Source organism: Melanerpes formicivorus, unplaced genomic scaffold, assembly GCF_026170545.1.
Source record: "Melanerpes formicivorus ecotype bairdi unplaced genomic scaffold, bMelFor1.0.p_v2 SCAF_35, whole genome shotgun sequence".
NCBI classification, from domain to species: Eukaryota; Metazoa; Chordata; class Aves; order Piciformes; family Picidae; genus Melanerpes; species Melanerpes formicivorus.
Window position 1 is genome coordinate 4664163 of NW_027142387.1, and position 17761 is coordinate 4681923.

The 17761-nt window shown below is 51.2% G+C and overlaps 1 protein-coding gene across 6 annotated transcripts in view; it reads right to left on the reverse strand.

Moving 5' to 3' along the window:
- CDK14 (cyclin dependent kinase 14) overlaps positions 1-17761 on the reverse strand; it is a 116371-nt gene that overhangs the window by 13400 nt on the left and 85210 nt on the right. For all 6 annotated transcript variants that reach the window (XM_068156908.1, XM_068156906.1, XM_068156909.1 and 3 more), the window contains one exon: positions 14547-14685. In XM_068156908.1, coding sequence (XP_068013009.1) covers positions 14570-14685 — 116 coding nt within the window. In that variant the 3' untranslated portion in view covers positions 14547-14569. The remainder of the gene's footprint in view (positions 1-14546; positions 14686-17761) is intronic.

Below are 17761 nucleotides of genomic sequence, written 5' to 3' on the forward strand. Positions count from 1 at the left end.
TCTCTTTGCAGCCTTCTCCAGGCTGAACAGCCCTAACTCCCCATAGGGGAGGTGCTCCAGCCCTTGGGTGATCTTGGAACCGTAACTCAAACCAGAAGCCTGGAGCTGGTTGTTTCCAGTGCCAACATTCCATGCTTGGTGACTGTTAAGTGAACTGTTCACAGGTTAAGCAGTGCATGGCAGCATTTTCCTGGAAGAGGGAAGGCCATGGAGCAGCAGCATGACCACCATGGCTGTTGGCAGTCCTGGCCTGCGCCTTTGCATCCTGAACCTTCGCAGTCAGGTTCTGCCCAGGCAGGTTTTGTCTGCTTGGTCTTTTGGAAATGAGATGTGTTTGCTGCAACAGATATTTCTATGGAGGTGTTCCAGAAACCTGTGGACATGGCACTCTGGGATGTGGTTTAGTGGCCATGGTGGCCCCAGGTGATGGTTGGACCTGATGATCTTGGAGGCCTTTTCCAACCCAAGCAAGTCCCTGATTCTGTCTATGTTTCCTGTGTTTAGGTTAAAGATTTATCCAAGACAATTTCTTACCTTCCTTCTTGTCTTGAGCTCCTGCACCACCTTAGGATGTGCTGAAAACCACCTCCTAACTGAGCCAAATGAGTGAGGCCTGAGCACAGCTCTGTGTAACCCAATGAGATACAAGTCTCCTGTCACCGCCTGTGACACAGAGCCTGGCACGGCTGAGGACCAAACTCTTCTGGAGTTGTCTCCTCCTTCTGCTTTCCACTCCATGGGAAATGAAGAATGGCTGGTTGGTCCACATAGCTGCACACCCATTGCTTCTCCTCACCTCCTACACATCACCCCAGCTGCCTCCAAGGCTCTGAAAAAGGTGATCCCATGAAGCACAGCTCCTTGGAATACCAGCAGAGGACATCTATAGAATCAGAGAACCAGCAAATCATTCAGGGTGGGAAAGCCCTTCAAGATCACCCAGATCAGCCATTCTTTAACTCTGCCAAGGCTGGGGCTAAGCCATGGCTTTCAGCACCACATCTCTGCCTCTGGGAAACACCTCCAGGGATGGGCACTCAGCCACCTCCCTGGGCAGCCTGTGCCAGGCTCTGAGAACCCTTTCAGTCAAGAAGTTTCTTCTCCTGTCCAACCTAAACCTCCCTTGGTGCAACTTGAGGCCATTTCCTTTTCTTCTGTCCCTTGTTCCTAGGAAGAAGAGACCAAGGCACCCACCTCACTGCAGCCTTCTCTCAGGGAGCTGTAGAGAGCAATAAGGTCTCCTCTCTGCCTCCTTTGCTCCCAAAGGATAGATTTTGGCAGAAGTCCCACACTGTGGGTTTGACGCCCTCTGAGTCCAACAAGAGCAGAGCTCTGCCATGCACTGCAGAGCTGGTTGGCAAAGGCTTTCTCTCCAAAGATGCCTTCTCCTCTGCTCATGACAGCAGGGTCAGCAGAGCTGGCCACAGGAGATGGACAACAAACGTTCCTCTTACTGCAAGGTTGGATCTGCTTGCTCTTACCCCTAGGGCTTGCCTCTGAAAGGGTGACAGGAGAGCTTTAGGCTCTCTCAGGTTCTTGGGGGCAGCGCCAGACCCCAGGAGCAATGCTGAATGAGGTGTAGAAAGCCCCCATCCCAGCCTGTCCCTCACAGCTAGCTCCTGTGGTAGTTTTTCCATAGGAGCCTGCAGGGTCTCTGTGAAGCACAACACAGCACATGCAGAATGAGTCCTTACAGGATGTGTAGATGGACAAGCAGTCGAGGTGGACACTGCCCAGCTCGCTTTCTAAACTGGCAAAGCCAGAGGCTAAGGAGGACTGAGGAGAATTTGGCACAGGACAGGTTTTATCCTGCATAAACCAGGAGGATTTGAAGGTGGAATAGCCCTTGGGACTCCTCTGGAAACTCAGCTTCTGTCCAGAGTCTTGCTCTCAGCTCCATCATTTTAAGCATCCCATAAAGACACCTGGTGGGAATGAGGGGCAGGGCTGAGGCAAAGAAAAAGAAGGGACCAACTCTCACTGACAACAAATGGGACCAACTTTTACTCTCACCCCAAACCAAGCAACCCAAACATCAAAGCAATTTACTCTTCATCTTAATGGCAGAGTGGCAGCAGCTGAGAGTTTCCTAAGCATTCTGTATGATGATGATGATCCTGACTGAACAGGAAGCTGAGTACCTCTGGTTACAAGCTGTACAGTTTGCTAGGAGCTGCATAGATTTCCCAGCCTTTGGAGTGTGGCTAAAATAAACCCTCACTATGTGCTAGAAGCTTTTCTTTCTCTGCTGACAGGAACCCAGTACACTTTTGCCCCCTCTTAACCAACCCAGTGCACTTTTCACTCCATAAATCTCACATTACTTCCTTCCTTTGCATTTCTTCTGCACCAGAAGGAGGAGCTTTTTCAAACAGAAGGCTTCTATGGCAGCAGGAGGAAAACAGCAAATCAGGGGGGAAGCTGCATAAGGAAAGTAAATCAAAAGTAATAAAATGATGGAGATTCAGCAAGCTTTGTTGGGGGGAAATGGCTTTGGAGTTGAGTGAATCCAGAGCTGGAGAAATGTGGCATGTGAGAGAACACCACTAAAAGTCAGCCCTGCCCCTAACAGAAGAGATGGGAAATGAAGCAGTAATTTGTAACAGAGATAGGGGCAAAACCTGCCAGGTTTGCAGATCTGCAGTGAGATGCACGTTGGAACAACAACTGCTAATGGCAGGCAGGCAGAGCAGACTTCAGGGGAGAACAGCACAGAGCAGTTCGTGAAAAGGCTAACAATCTGCTCTGCAACACAGCATCAGAAAGAACACACTGCCTGGTGCTCCTGCCCAGCTAACCAGGGCTTGCTCCAACAGGGGAAGTCCTTCATGGATTGAACTTGATCTGAAAAAATTATCAGTAATGATGCACATCTTTCCTGGCAAGTGTTTTTAAGCAGTTCTTTAAGTGACAAGAGTGCAACACAAATGGAAACATCTGTGGTCACAAGGGCTTCTGCTAGGCACAGGATCAGAGCCACAGAATGGTGGGGTTGGAAGGCACCTCCAGAGATCATCCAGTCCAACCCTCCTGCCACAGCAGGGTCACCCAGCAACACAACCAGATGGAGCTTGAAAGTCTCCAGAGAAGGAGACTCCACAACCTCTCTGGGCAGCCTGCTCCAGGCCACCAGAACCCTCACATCTAATAAGTTTCTCCTCATGTTAGAGTGGAACTTCCTGGGTTCCAGTTTGTGTCCATTGTCCCTTGTCCTATCACAGGACACCACTGAGAAGAGCTTGGCCCCTTCTTGCCCCCACCCCCACCCCTCCCAGACATTAACAGACATTGATCAGAACCCCTCTGGGGCTGCTCCTCTCCAGGCTCAACAGCTCCAGGGCTCTCAGCCTTTTGCTCCTCACACAGATGTCCCAGTCCCCTGTTACAAACACTCCAGCTTGAGCTGTAAGAAGGAAGAAGCCACCTCTAGGCTGCATCTAGGGCATGCCAAAAGCATTCCCAGATCACAGCCTGCCAGCAGTGACTGAGGGCCTGCAGCAGCCCAGCCCTGCCCAGGACCTTCCAGGAGAGGGACTGAGCCAAGGAAAGGCATCTTGCAGCCCAGCTGCCTGCACCATGGCCGGGACATGCAAAGGGTTAATGGCAGAGCTGAGTGTCTGCTCCATTTGTTGATAAGCAGGGAATGTTGTAATTTGGGGGATTTATGAATGGCTGGGGTCAGGCAGCAGCCTGCAGACAACAGGGTCTGTGCCTTACCTGCTGGGCAGGGACAATCCCTGCACGCCTGAAGCCCCTCAGCCCTCTAAGCCGCTCGCTCTGTCACCCTGGCAGCTGGCACCGACTCAATTCTTCTCTGGTACTTTATCTTTCTTTGTAGCTAAATAAAATCTCCAGAGCCCTGTTAGCCAACAACTGAGAGTGAAATCACCAGGCTGCCACCCCCACCCCGAGTCACTCCACTGAGGTTTTCATTATGGATTTGCCAAACCAGGGTCAACCAGAGGAAACCAGAAAGCACGCGGAGCAGCATGGCAGAGGATTCTCTGCCAAGCTGGCAGCTCACTTTCAGCATGAGGAGGTGCAGCCTGCAAAAAAACATGCATTTTAAAACTAAAAATGAAGAAACCCTGGTGGCAAATATTGCTGCTTGAGTGTGGACACAAAGCCAACTCCACAGCCTGCTCCGATGCAGCTTGGTAGAACAATCCCTTTGACATTCCAGAGGCTTGCTATTCCTTTCAAGAGTAATTAAAAAAGGACCCAATTTTCCATCAAGCAGGCCGTAGGAGTGACAGGTCTGAACTGCTCCATTTGCTAGGTGACATCTTCCTTGCATTAATTAGCAGGAAGGAGGATTAGCTAGAGGGATGGGGCTAAGCCAGTGTCAAGCCAACCCAGAATCAAGGCCAGCCAGCTCTACACCACCAGTGCTTACTCCCACCCATTTCCAACAAGGTTTTGGCTCAGTAGATGACATTGGACCACTCATTCTCCTGAACCATGCTGAAGAGGAGTCCCATGGAGAAGAAAAGGGGGCATGGGGGACAAATTACTGATGGGGAGATGCCCACTGGACTCCAGAAGGAAATGATTCCCCCTTGGACATGGGAATCATCTTGTGAGGGAAGCTCATTTGCACTGCACCATCCCCTAGAAAGGCTGGAGCAGATGACCCCTGGGTCCCTGCCAAGCTGGCACACTGTGATTCTCTGCAGCTTGGCTCGAGTTAGAGTCAAGAGGCTCTTCCAGCCCAATGCAGCCAATGATTCAAAGGCAGTGCAAAGGTGGTCACCTGCAGACTGCCACCACCTGGACCAGGCCAGCTCTACCCTCTATATGATGGCAAGGTGACAGCCTCAGCCATGAAGCTGCTCACAGCAGTGAAGCCCACAGCTGCACTTTAAACCCCTTGTTGGATTTTGTGTACAATCAAATATTTGGCTGAAATGACATTGTTCACAGATCACAGCAAGGGGGGTGTTGGAAGAGACCTCTAGAGATCATCCAGTCCAACCCCATTGCCAGGGCAGGTTGCACAGGATGGTGTCCAGGATGGTGTCTTGTGCTGGAGGACTTGTCCCAAGACAGTCAGCTGGGTGGGAATGTGCCACCTCCTTTGTAACTTCCACTCTCAATCTGTCTTGCTCCCCTAAATTCCAAACCCTCTCTCCTCCAAACAGCCAAAGGAGTTCACCAAGACTGCAAGAGCCAAACCAGTCCCATTGTCATCCACAAACTGCAGTGCTGGTGTGCTTGAAGTGGCTTTTCCAGACTCAGCTGTCCTCCATGCCTGTGCCAAGGAGGAGCAGTGACCATGGACCTGAGGTGCAGCAGGAGCAGCCAAGGCTGGAAACCTTCCTTGGTGTCAAGAGTAAAGGAGAGCAGAGCTCTGGAGCAGACTGCCAAGAGGAGGTGGCATTGCTGTCATTAGGTTAGTCAAATGTCTATCAGTGACACAACCACAGCTGCTCCTGCCTGGGGAAGGCAGGAAGGGCCAGCTGCCCTCTGCAGCCTCCTGCTGCCCTGTTTTCTCTGATCCCTGATTCAGCCTTGAAGCACCCTGGGCTGGACTCTATTCTCACCTCCAGGTATGTTTAAACTGCTGCAGCCTTGCTGACTTCAGTGCAGCTTTTCCTGCCTGTCCTGCAGTCACATGTGAGAAGAACCAGAACTCACCTTTCTCACCCAAGGGATCTGCTCTCCTCTGTGCTGCACAGCTGGCCCCTGAGCTGACTTCTATAGCCTCATTAAAGCAGGCAGTGGCAGTGACTTGATTAAATCCCTGCACTGCCTCAGTGAAAATCTAAGCTCCATTATATGCAGCAAAGGCAAAACCAATGCTGAGTAGAATCACAGAATGGTGGGGGTTGGAAGGGACCTCTGAGTCCAACCCCCTGCCAGAGCAGGGTCACCCAAGGCAGGTCACAGATGGAGCTTGAAAGTCTCCAGGGAAGGAGACTCCACACCCTCTCTGGGCAGCCTGCTGCAGGCCTCCAGCACCCTCACAGCAAAGAAGTTTCTCCTCATGTTGAGGTGGAACTTCCTGTGTTCTGGTTTGTGTTCATTGCCCCTTGTCCTACCACAAAATGCCCTCTAAGATCATCCAGTCCAGCCCTCAGCCCAACACCACCATGGCCACGAAACCACAGCCCCATGTGCCATGGCCACACATTTCTGGAGTACCTCCAGGGATGGTGACTCCACCACCTCCTTTGGCAGCCTGTTCCAGTGTCTCACCACTCTCACTCTAAGTGGGGTCACCCACTTTCCAGGCTCCCACATCCCAGGAACAGAACTTCATGGTGAAGATACCAACTTGTTGGCTGCTGACTCCACTCATAACTGAACCTGGCACATTTCCTCTCTTCTGCTCTAATTGGGATTTGAATATTTGTTTACCTCAAGCCAAAGTTATGAAATCCCCTGAAACACAAAACTCTTGATGAAGAAGTCCCCAGAGCACAGAAGAGATTTAATTTACTCATGCAGGGCTTTGAGGTTTGGGTCTCCACTGAGCAGGACTTTATTTCCTTGGGATGCTGCAAGACTGCATAAAACCCAGAGGAGCCCTTCCATCCCACCCCATTCTTCAATGCTATGCTCTATTGGTATCTAATATACCCAGAGTAGCTGATAATATATCATAAAACTGTGTGCAGTTCTGGGCCCCTCAATTCAAGAAAGATGTTGAGTTGCTGGAATGTGTCCAGAGAAGGGCAACAAAGCTGGGGAGGGGTTTGGAGCACAGCCCTATGAGGAGAGGCTGAGGGAGCTGGGGTTGCTTAGCCTGGAGAAGAGGAGGCTCAGGGGAGACCTCATTGCTCTCTACAACTACCTGAAGGGAGGTTGTAGCCAGGTGGGGGTTGGTCTCTTCTCCCAGGCAACCAGCACCAGAACAAGAGGACACAGTCTCAAGCTGTGCCAGGGGAGGTTTAGGCTGGATGTTAGGAAGAAGTTCTTCACAGAAAGAAAGATTGGCCTTTGGAATGTGCTGCCCAGGGAGGTGGTAGAGTCACCATCACTGGAGGTGTTTAGAAAGAGACTGGATGCGGCACTTGGTGCCATGGTTTAGTTGATTAGATGGTGTTGGGTGATAGCTTGGACTTGATGATCTCAGAAGTCTTTTCCAACCTGGTTAATTCTGTGATTCTGTAAAATCACAGAATTGGTTTGGTTGGCAAAGACCCCTGAGATCATTGAGTCCAATGTGTGACCTGCCCTGGGTGACCCTGCTCTGGCAGGGGGGTTGGACTGGATGATCTCCAGAGGTCACCCCCACTGTGTGCTAACTTTCTATAAGAGAATCAGATCCATTATTGGAGTGTAGATTACTCTCAAAAGCTGAGGATTCCCTTTTGTTTTTGAAGGGATTTTGTGGTGTCCCCATTATACATAAAACCTCTTTTCTTTCAGATTCCCTGCTCAGCAGCTCACTCCCTGTTTACAAACCTGCCCTGCCTGAGGCACATGAAAGCAGTGACTCAGAAACTGGATGCTCTCATGTTCTTTCCAAATAAAATAAAATAATAAAAGGAAATAAAAGAAAATGCACTGAGACAGAGCAAGCCTTCGGAGAGGACCGCAGCAATTATATCTGCACAGCTACAATACAGCCCAAACCTTGGCCCAGGCTTTGATTATTGAACCATGGCTGAAGTGAATGGTTTGGCTTTCAGGCAGCAAAGCAGCACATTCACTCAGCCCACAATGCAGAGAGGCAGCTTTAATTAAACGTTATCAAAAGATGAAGGGACAATAAACTCCATGCCCATTCCACAGCACTCTGCTTTTCAGCTGCTGAGCTGAAGCTGGCCGTGTTCAGGCAGTAATTAAACCAGTGTCCAAGGAATGCTGGGCTTGTGTTAATGTTGGTAAAGATTTAATTAGTTCAATTATCTGGAGAGCACCGAAGGCTCAGCACAGCACCCATTTCTTCAGGCTTTTTGTACACACCTCAGATCAAAATACATTAAACTGGAATAGGAGGGAACAAAGAGAGCTCTGCTGTTGCACCCCAGCTCCTTGAATGGCTCATTTTATTGCCCTCAATGGAAAGCAAGGTCTCAGAAAGGGGAGAGCTGAGCTCTGACTTACCACAGCCAGCTCTTGCTGCCCTTCCCAGCTGGGATTCACCCAATCTGCCCCAGCCATTTTCTGTCTTTCCTTCCACAGCCTTTTGTCCCTTCCTAGCTGGGATTCACCCAATCTGCCCCAGCCATTTGTCCCTTCCTAGCTGTCTTATCCATTCTTCCACATCTTTTTCCTTTCCCAAGCCAACTCACAAAGATGTTTTGCACAAAATCCACTAGATTTCAGCAAAGCAGCCCCAACACTTCTCTAAATGAGAAACAGCAGAGTTGCTTTTCCACTGATGAATGTTGTTCCGCCTTCCAGTGGCACAGATTGCAGTCCTTTGATGGACAGTGAGGCATGGAGGCAGCAGTGGGAGCAGTGACACAGACAACTGTTTCAATCTGTCAGACACACGGACAGACAGGAGGGAGCAGCTCGAAGAATGGAGTGGCCCCAGGGCGGCCTGACCTTCCTGGTGGGAAAGCAGCAGAGCGCAGGGCTCGACAAGCTCCCAACAAAGGAGGGGGCTTGGGCCCCCCCCGGGCTCTGACACGCTTCTCACAGCAGAAAAAACAACCCAAAGGCAGAGCAGGGGCAGGGGCTGTGGAGTGCTACTGACAAAGGCTGAGTGCTGCCTGGGGATGGCAGCCCCAGGGCCTTACAAGCAGCAGAAGATGCAGACCACAAACACTGTCTCCTCCCTGGAAGGGTTCCAAGGCCAGGCTGGATGGGGCCTGGAGCAACCTGGTCCAGTGGGAGGTGTCCCTGCCCATGGCAGGGGGTTGGGACTGGACCTTCAGGGTCCCTTCCAACCCAACCCATTCTGTGGTTCTCTGATAATTTTGCTACACACAAGCTGTGAGCGCTACAGTGAGCCCTGCAGTGAGCCCAGCTCCTGCTCTGGAACACTCTTCAACCCCCTATCAGCAATGGTGTGGCCAGCAGGAGCAGGGCAGGAATTGTCCCCCTGCACTCAGCACGGGGGAGGCCACACCTGGAGTGCTGGGGTCAGTTTTGGGCCCTCACTCCAAGGAGAGCATTGAGGGGCTAGCGTTGGTCCAGAGAAGGGTAAGGGTCTGGAGAACAGGGCTGGTGACGAGCAGCTGAGGGACCTGGGGGTGTTTAGTGTAGAGAAGAGGAGGCTGAGGGGAGACCTCATTGCTCTCTACAGCTCCTGTCTGGAGGCAGGTGGGGCTTGGTCTCTTCTCCCTAAGAACAAGTGACAGGAGGAGAGGAAATGGCCTCAGATTACCCCAGGGGAGGTTTAGGTTGGACCTGAGAAGAAACTTCTTGACTGGAAGGGCTCTCAAAGCCTGGCACAGGCTGCCCAGGAAGGTGGCTGAATGCCCATCCCTGGAGGTGTTTCCAAGAGGCAGAGATGTGGTGCTGAGAGCCATGGCTTAGCCCCAGCCTTGGCAGAATCAGAGAATGGTTGGACTGGATGAGCTTAAAGGACTTTTCCAACCCAAACCATTCCATGATTCCACTGATTCCCAGGGGCTAGCTAAACAGCTCGGGATGAAGATGGTTTGACTTGGTTACCTTAGAGGTCTTCTCTAACCTTAACAATACTCTGCTATGAAGAGTTGCTGTAATTCTAGCACTCCAAGATGTCTGGGAGAAGACAAAAGGCTTTTGCAATGCTGCTGTTCTATAGAAGCATTCCTTGTGAGCCCATGGCAGGCAGCAGAGCCTGCAGCCTTCGGTTCAGATTAGGTTTTAGCCACTGAACCTCTCTTTATTTGTAAATCCACGCTGTCTAGTTTTTTTTCCTGGAAATGAAATTGCATCATGCAACCCAAACTGTGCTCCGATGTGAGGCAGCTGACTCAGCATTGCAAATGAGCTCTGGTGTAATTTTATGGACAACAGAAAGGTGGATTTTACAACAGCAGCTTGCACAAAAACCCCAACCCTGCACCGAGCCTTCTGCATCCAGACACAAGCCCCTGCCCCGCACTCATCACGCGCGGCTGCCCTCCGCTGCTGTCCCGGGGACTGCTGACAGTGCCCAGATAAACCATTTGCAAGTGTGTCAGGTTTAATTAATACAACATGACCTGATCATTTCCACAGCTGGGGGAAGAAAGAAGTTGGCATTCTTTAAAGGCAGAGCTCAACCTGGAGATTATGCAAAGCGGCCTCATCGCCGGCGCGGCTCCCGCGCACAGGCAGCAGGGCCGCGTCCGTCCCCTCCAGTGCTAAACAAATGAGACATGAAATCAATTCCACTCCACAGCCATTGTCCCCACTGGGGATTAGCTCTCCTCCTCTGCTCCCTCCACTGCGCCTTGCATCCTGTATGCTGCTAATGAGCTGGGGGCTCTCTGTTCCAGGTGGCACCCCCTGCCTGGAAGTCGTGACACTTCCCATTTGGAATGCTGCTGGCATTTTCCCGACAGCTCCCGCTAACCAGCCTCTGACCTGCTCCTCCGACTGAATCCTGACCTGCCAATCAAGCCACCAAATGATCTTCACAGTCACTCCCAAAGCAGGAAGGGGGGGGCAACAGAAAGAGAAAATGGGGGAGTAAGAGGGAAAGGCAGGGAGCGGGTGATGGAGCAGCTACCTAATGAGAGCGCTCCCAGCCTCCCCGGCAGCTGCGGCACCGCAAACCTGCTGGGAAAATGAGGCCAGGACAGAGCGGATCGCTCGGTGCTGTGATTGCTGATTGCTCCCCACCCCAGCTCGCCGGGGGAGCAGTGCCCCCGAGATGTGCCATTTTCCGAGGAGCACCAGCTAATGTCACCAGATAAACAGCAAACAGATGAGTCCTTTCTTTCCCCTCCTTGCCACCATCAATATGCATACCTCATCGCTGCGCCCTGCCCAAACGCCTTCCGCCGAATTAATTAGGAGCTGCAAGCTCGTTAAGTGCTCGGCTGCACCTAGGGACGGTTATGAACGTGGGGGTGGTTGGGCTGTGTTGTTGTTGTTGATGCGAGCCATAAATAACATTTTTTTAACCTAATTTAAATGCTGGCAGCATTTCACACCTCTGTATTTCCAAGTGTCTGCAGAGGCTGGATGTGGCTCCGGGCTGGGAGCAGGCAGAGCCGTGGCAGTGACTCAGTGGTTGGGATTTTCTTCGGCTTGTGCTGTGACAGATGACTTGCTGCTGGATGCTGGAGCAGACAGGGACAGGCTCCCTCTGCAGCTCTTTCTTTACCTCCAAATAACCAGTGCTGCTCGTAATCCAACTTAGGCAGGTGGACTGCCAGCTAACTCCATTTTTAATCCATGTGCAATGCACAAGGGACAAGAAAGGGAGCAGAAAGCAATAGGGAAAGGCAAAATTCAGGGGGAAAACTCAACACCCAAGGGAACAAAAGCAATTGCACAAGAAAAAATTCAGGGAGAAAGCATAAATAAAAAGCATTTAAGGGAAAAAAACCCCAAACTTTTAAATAAAAAGTTGTTGTGGTTTTCAGCAGGAAAGGGAGCAAAAACAATTGTACAGTAACAAACCAGGGGAGAAAAACTTCAGGTAAAAGAGGTTGTGACCAAGAAAGGGAGAGGGAGAGGGAGAGGGAGAGGGAGAGGGAGAGGGAGAGGGAGAGGGAGAGGGAGAGGGAGAGGGAGAGGGAGAGGGAGAGGGAGAGGGAGAGGGAGAGGGAGAGGGAGAGGGAGAGGGAGAGGGAGAGGGAGAGGGAGAGGGAGAGGGAGAGGGAGAGGGAGAGGGAGAGGGCGAAGAGAGGAGAGGTTCGGAGTGGAGAGGAGAGGTTTGGAGAGGTTCGGAGAGGAGAGGTTCGGAGAGGTTTGGAGAGGAGAGGTTTGGAGAGGTTTGGAGAGGAGAGGTTCAGAGAGGTTCGGAGAGGTTTGGAGAGGAGAGGTTAGGAGAATTAACCAGGTTGGAAAAGACCTTTGAGATCATCAAGTCCAACCCATCATGAAAAATTTCAGGGAGCAAACTTGAGTAAAAAAGCTTCTCCCCCAGTGCCACTATGTCTGGCTGCAGTATAGATGCCAGACATGAAAATGCACAATTGTCTGTGTATTTGCTATAAATTCATGTCATAAGATGGTGCCAGAGGAGCTGGTACAGAGTGAACAGCTCCTGCTAGCTGCTGGCAGGTGCCAACAGCAGGGAGGGAGCCCCCTGCTCACTGAGTCCCAGTGCAGAGATTGGCCAAGATAGCACAGGGTGGGTTACCACAGGGGCACAAAAGGATGGAGAGAGACAGGTTTGTTTCTGCTCCTTTGAACACCCAAAGAGCCCGGGGGTTTTGTTTGTTTCTTTGGTTTTGTTTTGTTGTGCTTTTCCTCAGGGGTATCCATCTAAGCTAAGCTATTTTATTGGAGAAGTTAATACTTTATTGGAGAATTTAATGGGGGGGTTCCTGAATTTTTGGAAGCTTTTCCCCCTCAGACCTTTTTGGGGCAATTTTTTTTTCCTTCCTGAATTTTGGAGGCTTTTTCCTCCTCAGACTTTCTGGGGCAGTTTAGAGGCAGGAGCGTGTGGGACCCCCCCATGCACCCTGTTTGTGGGGCAGGAAACTGAGTGTGTTTTTCTGGGCCGAGCTGTGAACCACTGCTGCATTTTTAGGCAGGAATCTGGGAGCATTCAGTGCACATTCTCCAGTGGGTGTTGCCTCCAGAGCCAGTTCAGTTTCTTTGTTTGGTAGAGACTCTGGCAATGCAAACTTCAGGCTCAAAATAGCAGCAAGCAGCTTCCCAGGAGGATGCCTCTGGAATGGGCACTACTCAGATGGATATTGTTATTTTGTGTGTGCACAGACTGGCTGCAAGGAGAACGCTCTGCTCATCCCCAGCGCTGCAAACGAGGCCTCTCATTAGCCCAGCTGTCTCTCTGGGTTACAGGCCGTGTGTCAGAGCTGGAAGCCTCTGCTTTGTCTGGAAAACCTCAGTTTCTCCCCTTCAGTGGCTCCACTTTTCCTCTGAGACAAAGCCTAACCCAGGAGTCACGTGAGAAAATAATCCTGAGGGAGAGGTGAGTGTCCCCGGGAGAATGGGGAGCACCGGGCCCCGCTCCTGCCTCCCTCCCGGTCATTGTCACTCACACATTGTCCTCTGCTCATTCGGATGTCATCCCAGGCTAGCAGCCCACTGCAGCTCAAACAGCCTTTCATGGCCAGGCACTCTTCAGCATCAGCAGCCCACCAAGAGCGTCTGGTGGGAAAGGTTTGGCAGCCTCAGTGCACACACAGCACGGGACTCTGCTGGCACAGAGGATCCCAGCTCCAGCTCCTCTACTCCCCAGCAGGCAGAGTGCAAAGCCAGACAAGCAGTGCTCAAACAGCACCCAGCTCTCCCTGCTGCAGGAGCCATTGTCCAGTTAAACCCTTCCACACTCCACATGGCTCTGCCCAGTGCTGAAGGCCAGTTGCCATGCATCAGAAATGAACTGGAGATAGGCACCAGACAAGAAAACAGGATCCTGTCCTTGAGAAAAGTTCTCTGGGCCAGCCGCAGTGCTGCTTTTTCTCTTCTGCAGGCTCTGCAGCTGATCTGGCCACAAACACAAAGTCAATGTGTAAGAAAGAATCATGCCAGTAAGTTTGTTGCTGCTAACTTCACATAGAGTAACACGAAGGACATCACTGCAAAGGAAGTCACCAAGGCCTGCTGGCCATGCAGATCAGAAATACTTGTCCTACAAGAACAAGTGTGTGACTATAAATACAAAGTCCTCCCTTTCTGTGACAGAATCCCAGAACAGTGGAATTGGAAGGGACCTCTGGAGATCATCCAGTCCACCTCCCCTGCTAAAGCAGGGTGACCTAGGGCAGATTGCCCAGGATCACAATGTCCAGCTGGGGTTGGAAAGTCTCCAGAGAAGACAACTCCACCACCTCTCCAGGCAGCCTGCTCCAGGGCTCCAGCACTCTCACACCAAAGAAGTTTCTCCTCATGTTAGGGTGGAAGGGGCCAGGCTCTTTTCAGTGGTGTCCATTGCCCCTTGTCCTATCACAGGACACCACTGAACAGAGCCTGGCCCCTTCTTCTTGCCCCCTACCCCTCAGATATAGAAATTAATCAGATCCCCTCTGGGGCTGCTCTTCTTCAGGCAGCCCCAGAGCTCTCAGCCTTCCCTCCTCACACAGATGTTCCAGGCCCTTCAGCATCCTCATAGCCTCCCTCAGACACTCTCCAGTATATCCCTGTCCCTCTTGAACTGGGGAGCTCAGACCTGAACACAAGAGACTGTCTCCATCAAAACATCCTTCTGGTACCACAATTTCCAAACCTACTACATGAATCAGTTCTTGTCCCTGCCCCAGAAGTTAACACCAGAGCTGAGAGGCTGTCTCCACATCTGAACAGGGGAAAAAACACCAGACCAAACTGAAGGCAGCTTTTAATCTGCTGGCACCAGCACAACCTGCCAGTGCCACTGACCCTGCCCACAAGGCTCACACTGAGCACTGTGGTGCAAATCCACCAGCAACATCAGCAGTGTGGGAAAGGCTCAGCTGAAGATTGTCTCCTGTTGCTTTGAGGAGCACGGAATTGAGGAGGACTTCCACAGACAGCTTGCAGCAGGGCCTTACCTGCACTCTCCTGCGAGCACAGCTCAGTGCTTGCTGTTGGAGACACCTTTGCCATGACTGTTGGTCTTCCCAAAGACTCTCATGCTTTCCCCAGACTCTGGCTGCAGCCTCACATTCGGGACAGTAAAAATAGAAGACACTGGAAGCAAATAAATAAAAAGGCAGTTCAGACACTGAGGTTTTACCTGCAAATGCCCCACAGCAAACATGATTGCTTAATGGACCTGCAGAGATGGAGTTTGTCCTACAAAAGCTCTGATTTAAAAACAACAGGATAACAGATATGGCCAAATACAGGAACAGGTGAACATGAGCCAGGGTGTGCCCAGGTGGCCAAGAAGGCCACCAGCATCCTGGCCTGGATCAGCAATGGTGTGGCCAGCAGGAGCAGGGCAGGGATTGTCCCCCTGCACTCAGCACTGGTGAGGCCACACCTGGAGTGCTGGGGTCAGTTTTGGGTCCCTCACTCCAAGGAGATCATTGAGTGGCTGGAGCAGGTCCAGAGAAGGGCAAGGAAGCTGGGGAAGGGTCTGGAGAACAGGGCTGGTGAGGAGCAGCTGAGGGACCTGGGGGTGTTTAGTGTGGAGAAGAGAAGGCTGAGGGGAGACCTCATTGCTCTCTACAGCTCCCTGAGAGGAGGCTGGAGCCAGGTGGAGGTTGAGGTCTGCTTTCTAGATTCAGGTGATAGAAGGAGAGGAAATGTCCTGAAACTGTGCCAGGGAGGGTTAGGTTGGAGATGAGAAAACACATCTTTGCTGCAAGAGTGGTCAGGAATTGGAACAGGCTGCCCAGGGAGGTGGTGGAGTCCCCATCCCTAGAGGTATTCCAGAAACCTGTGGCCATGGCTCTTGGGGCCATGGTGGTGTTGGGTTGATGGTTGGACTGGATGATCTCAGCGGGCTTTTCCACCCTATGATATATCTGCCATGGTCAATACTACTGACTGCAGAGCTGTGCCATGTTGTGTAGTAGTGAGGAGGCCACAGGATCTGTCTGTGTTCACACATCTGCTCTGCTCTCCCCGTGCCTGTCCCTGCATTTAATGAACTACAACAGCAAAGGGTTTCCCAAGGTGAAACATTAACCCAGAGAAGCAGGCTCACAGAAGCTGGTAGCTGCAGCACACAGGGAACATCTCCCCACCCTGCAGAGCAGAAGACTTCTTTGTTTGGTGAGGATGCTTGCAGGGGGATCCCAGCCTCACCAAACAGAGCCGCCTGTGGTGTTCAGGACTGGCATTGTCCTGCCTTGCATCTGGGCTTGTGCTCCATAATGATTATCTGCCAGGCACAGAAACAGTCCTTCTGGAACTCAGAAATGTGACTGGAGGCATTCAGCAGAAGCTTGCTTTAAAAATCTAACGATTTTCCATCTGTATTCTGCCCCCTTCAAAAGGTTCCCCTGCTCCTGATGTTCGGTGTTATGCAAAGACGTGTTGCTGCCAATGGATATCACCTTATGGTTGTGCTGCTGCAAATAACCTGCTGTGAGCTGATAAAAGGATTAATGCAGCCAAAATTCTTAATCTGTGAAATTACAAATTAAATTCTCATATTAAAAATACCACCCTGAGGTATTTTTTGTGGTTTTAATTCCCCTCTGGTGTTCTGCATACATTGTGCTTGTTAATGACTAGGACAAGGCTGTCTCTGTTGGCAGCCTGCTGCAGAGTGATAATGTGCAGGCATTTGCTTCACTGATAGAGCTGGATTTAACCACTGCCTGATAAACTAAGTGGCAAGTGGGTAATAAGTCCACATTAACAGAAAAAGTGCTGCTGCAGGATGCAGAACTGGAAATCCTGGCTAGACTAAATCCCAGGCAGCAGGATTGAGCTGTCACCGCTGCGTGGTGAGGTTTTGTTTTCCCTTCAGTGGGAAAGGGATGAATGCAGTGGCACTCTGGATGCTTCCTTCATCCCAGAGGAATCAATCTCTTTCAGCCCAGGAAGACTTCCAAAGGCAGCACAGCATCCTTTGGATCTTCAGCTTATAGAGTCCCACAGCCAGCAAACTGAGTGGTGGGACAGCATGGCAGGAGAGGAGAGCGGGGATCTGTTTGCAAGGGCAGGACATGGACTGTGACAGGGCTGGGGATGGACAGAAGTAATGCTGCTAGTTTGAACTCAATCCCAGAAACAATGGTTTGGGTTGGAATGTCATCCAGTCCAACCATTCTCTAGCTCTGCCAAGGCTCTGTCCAGAGAAGGGCAACAAAGGTGGGGAGGGGGTTCGAGTACAAGCCCTAGGAGGAGAGGCTGAGGGAGCTGGGGTTGCTTAGCCTGAAGAAGAGGAGGCTCAGGGGAGACCTTATTGCTGTCTACAACTACCTGAAGGGAGGTTGTAGCCAGGTGGGGGTTGGTCTCTTCTCCCAGGCAACCAGCACCAGAACAAGAGGACACAGTCTCAAGCTGTGCCAGGGGAGGTTTAGGCTGGATGTTAGGAAGAAGTTCTTCACAGAAAGAGAGCTTGGCCATTGGAATGTGCTGCCCAGGGGGGTGGTGGAGTCACCATCACTGAAGGTGTTTGGGAAGAGACTGGATGAGGCACTTGGTGCCATGGTTTAGTTGATAAGATGGTGTTGGGTGATAGCTTGGACTTGATGATCTCAGAGGTCTTTTCTAACCTGGTTAATTCTATTCTATTCTATTCTATTCTATTCTATTCTATTCTATTCTATTCTATTCTATTCTATTCTCTCAGCACCACATCTCTGCCTTTGGGAAACACCTCCAGGGATGGGGATTCAGCCACCTCCTTGGGCAGCCTGTGCCAGGCTTTGAGAGCCCTTTCAGGCAAGTGCAATGAGCCCCTGCTCCTTAAACTAGACCAGGCTGTTCACAGCCCTGTCCAGCCTGACCTTGAATCTTTGCAGGATGGGGTGCTACCACCTCTCTAGATGTTCATATACTACAAATGGGAGAGGCATAGCACGGTACTGGTAGGAACAGGAGTTGGACAGCCAGGCCACAGCACCAGCTCGAAATATGACTACTGCTGATGAGGATGAAAAAGCCTTTTTATCTGGAAGATAAAAGTTTTCATGCTGACACTGATGTGACCAAAAGCTGTTGTTGATGAATAACCAGAAAGGGAGCTTGCTTGTTGCAAGTCAAGTTTCCAGTCACAGGTACACACAGGGGCCACTGCTGCAGGCCTGAACTCCTTGCCTGAGTACTGGATTTAGATCTTCTGCTAATGGATGTCTGCTCCAAG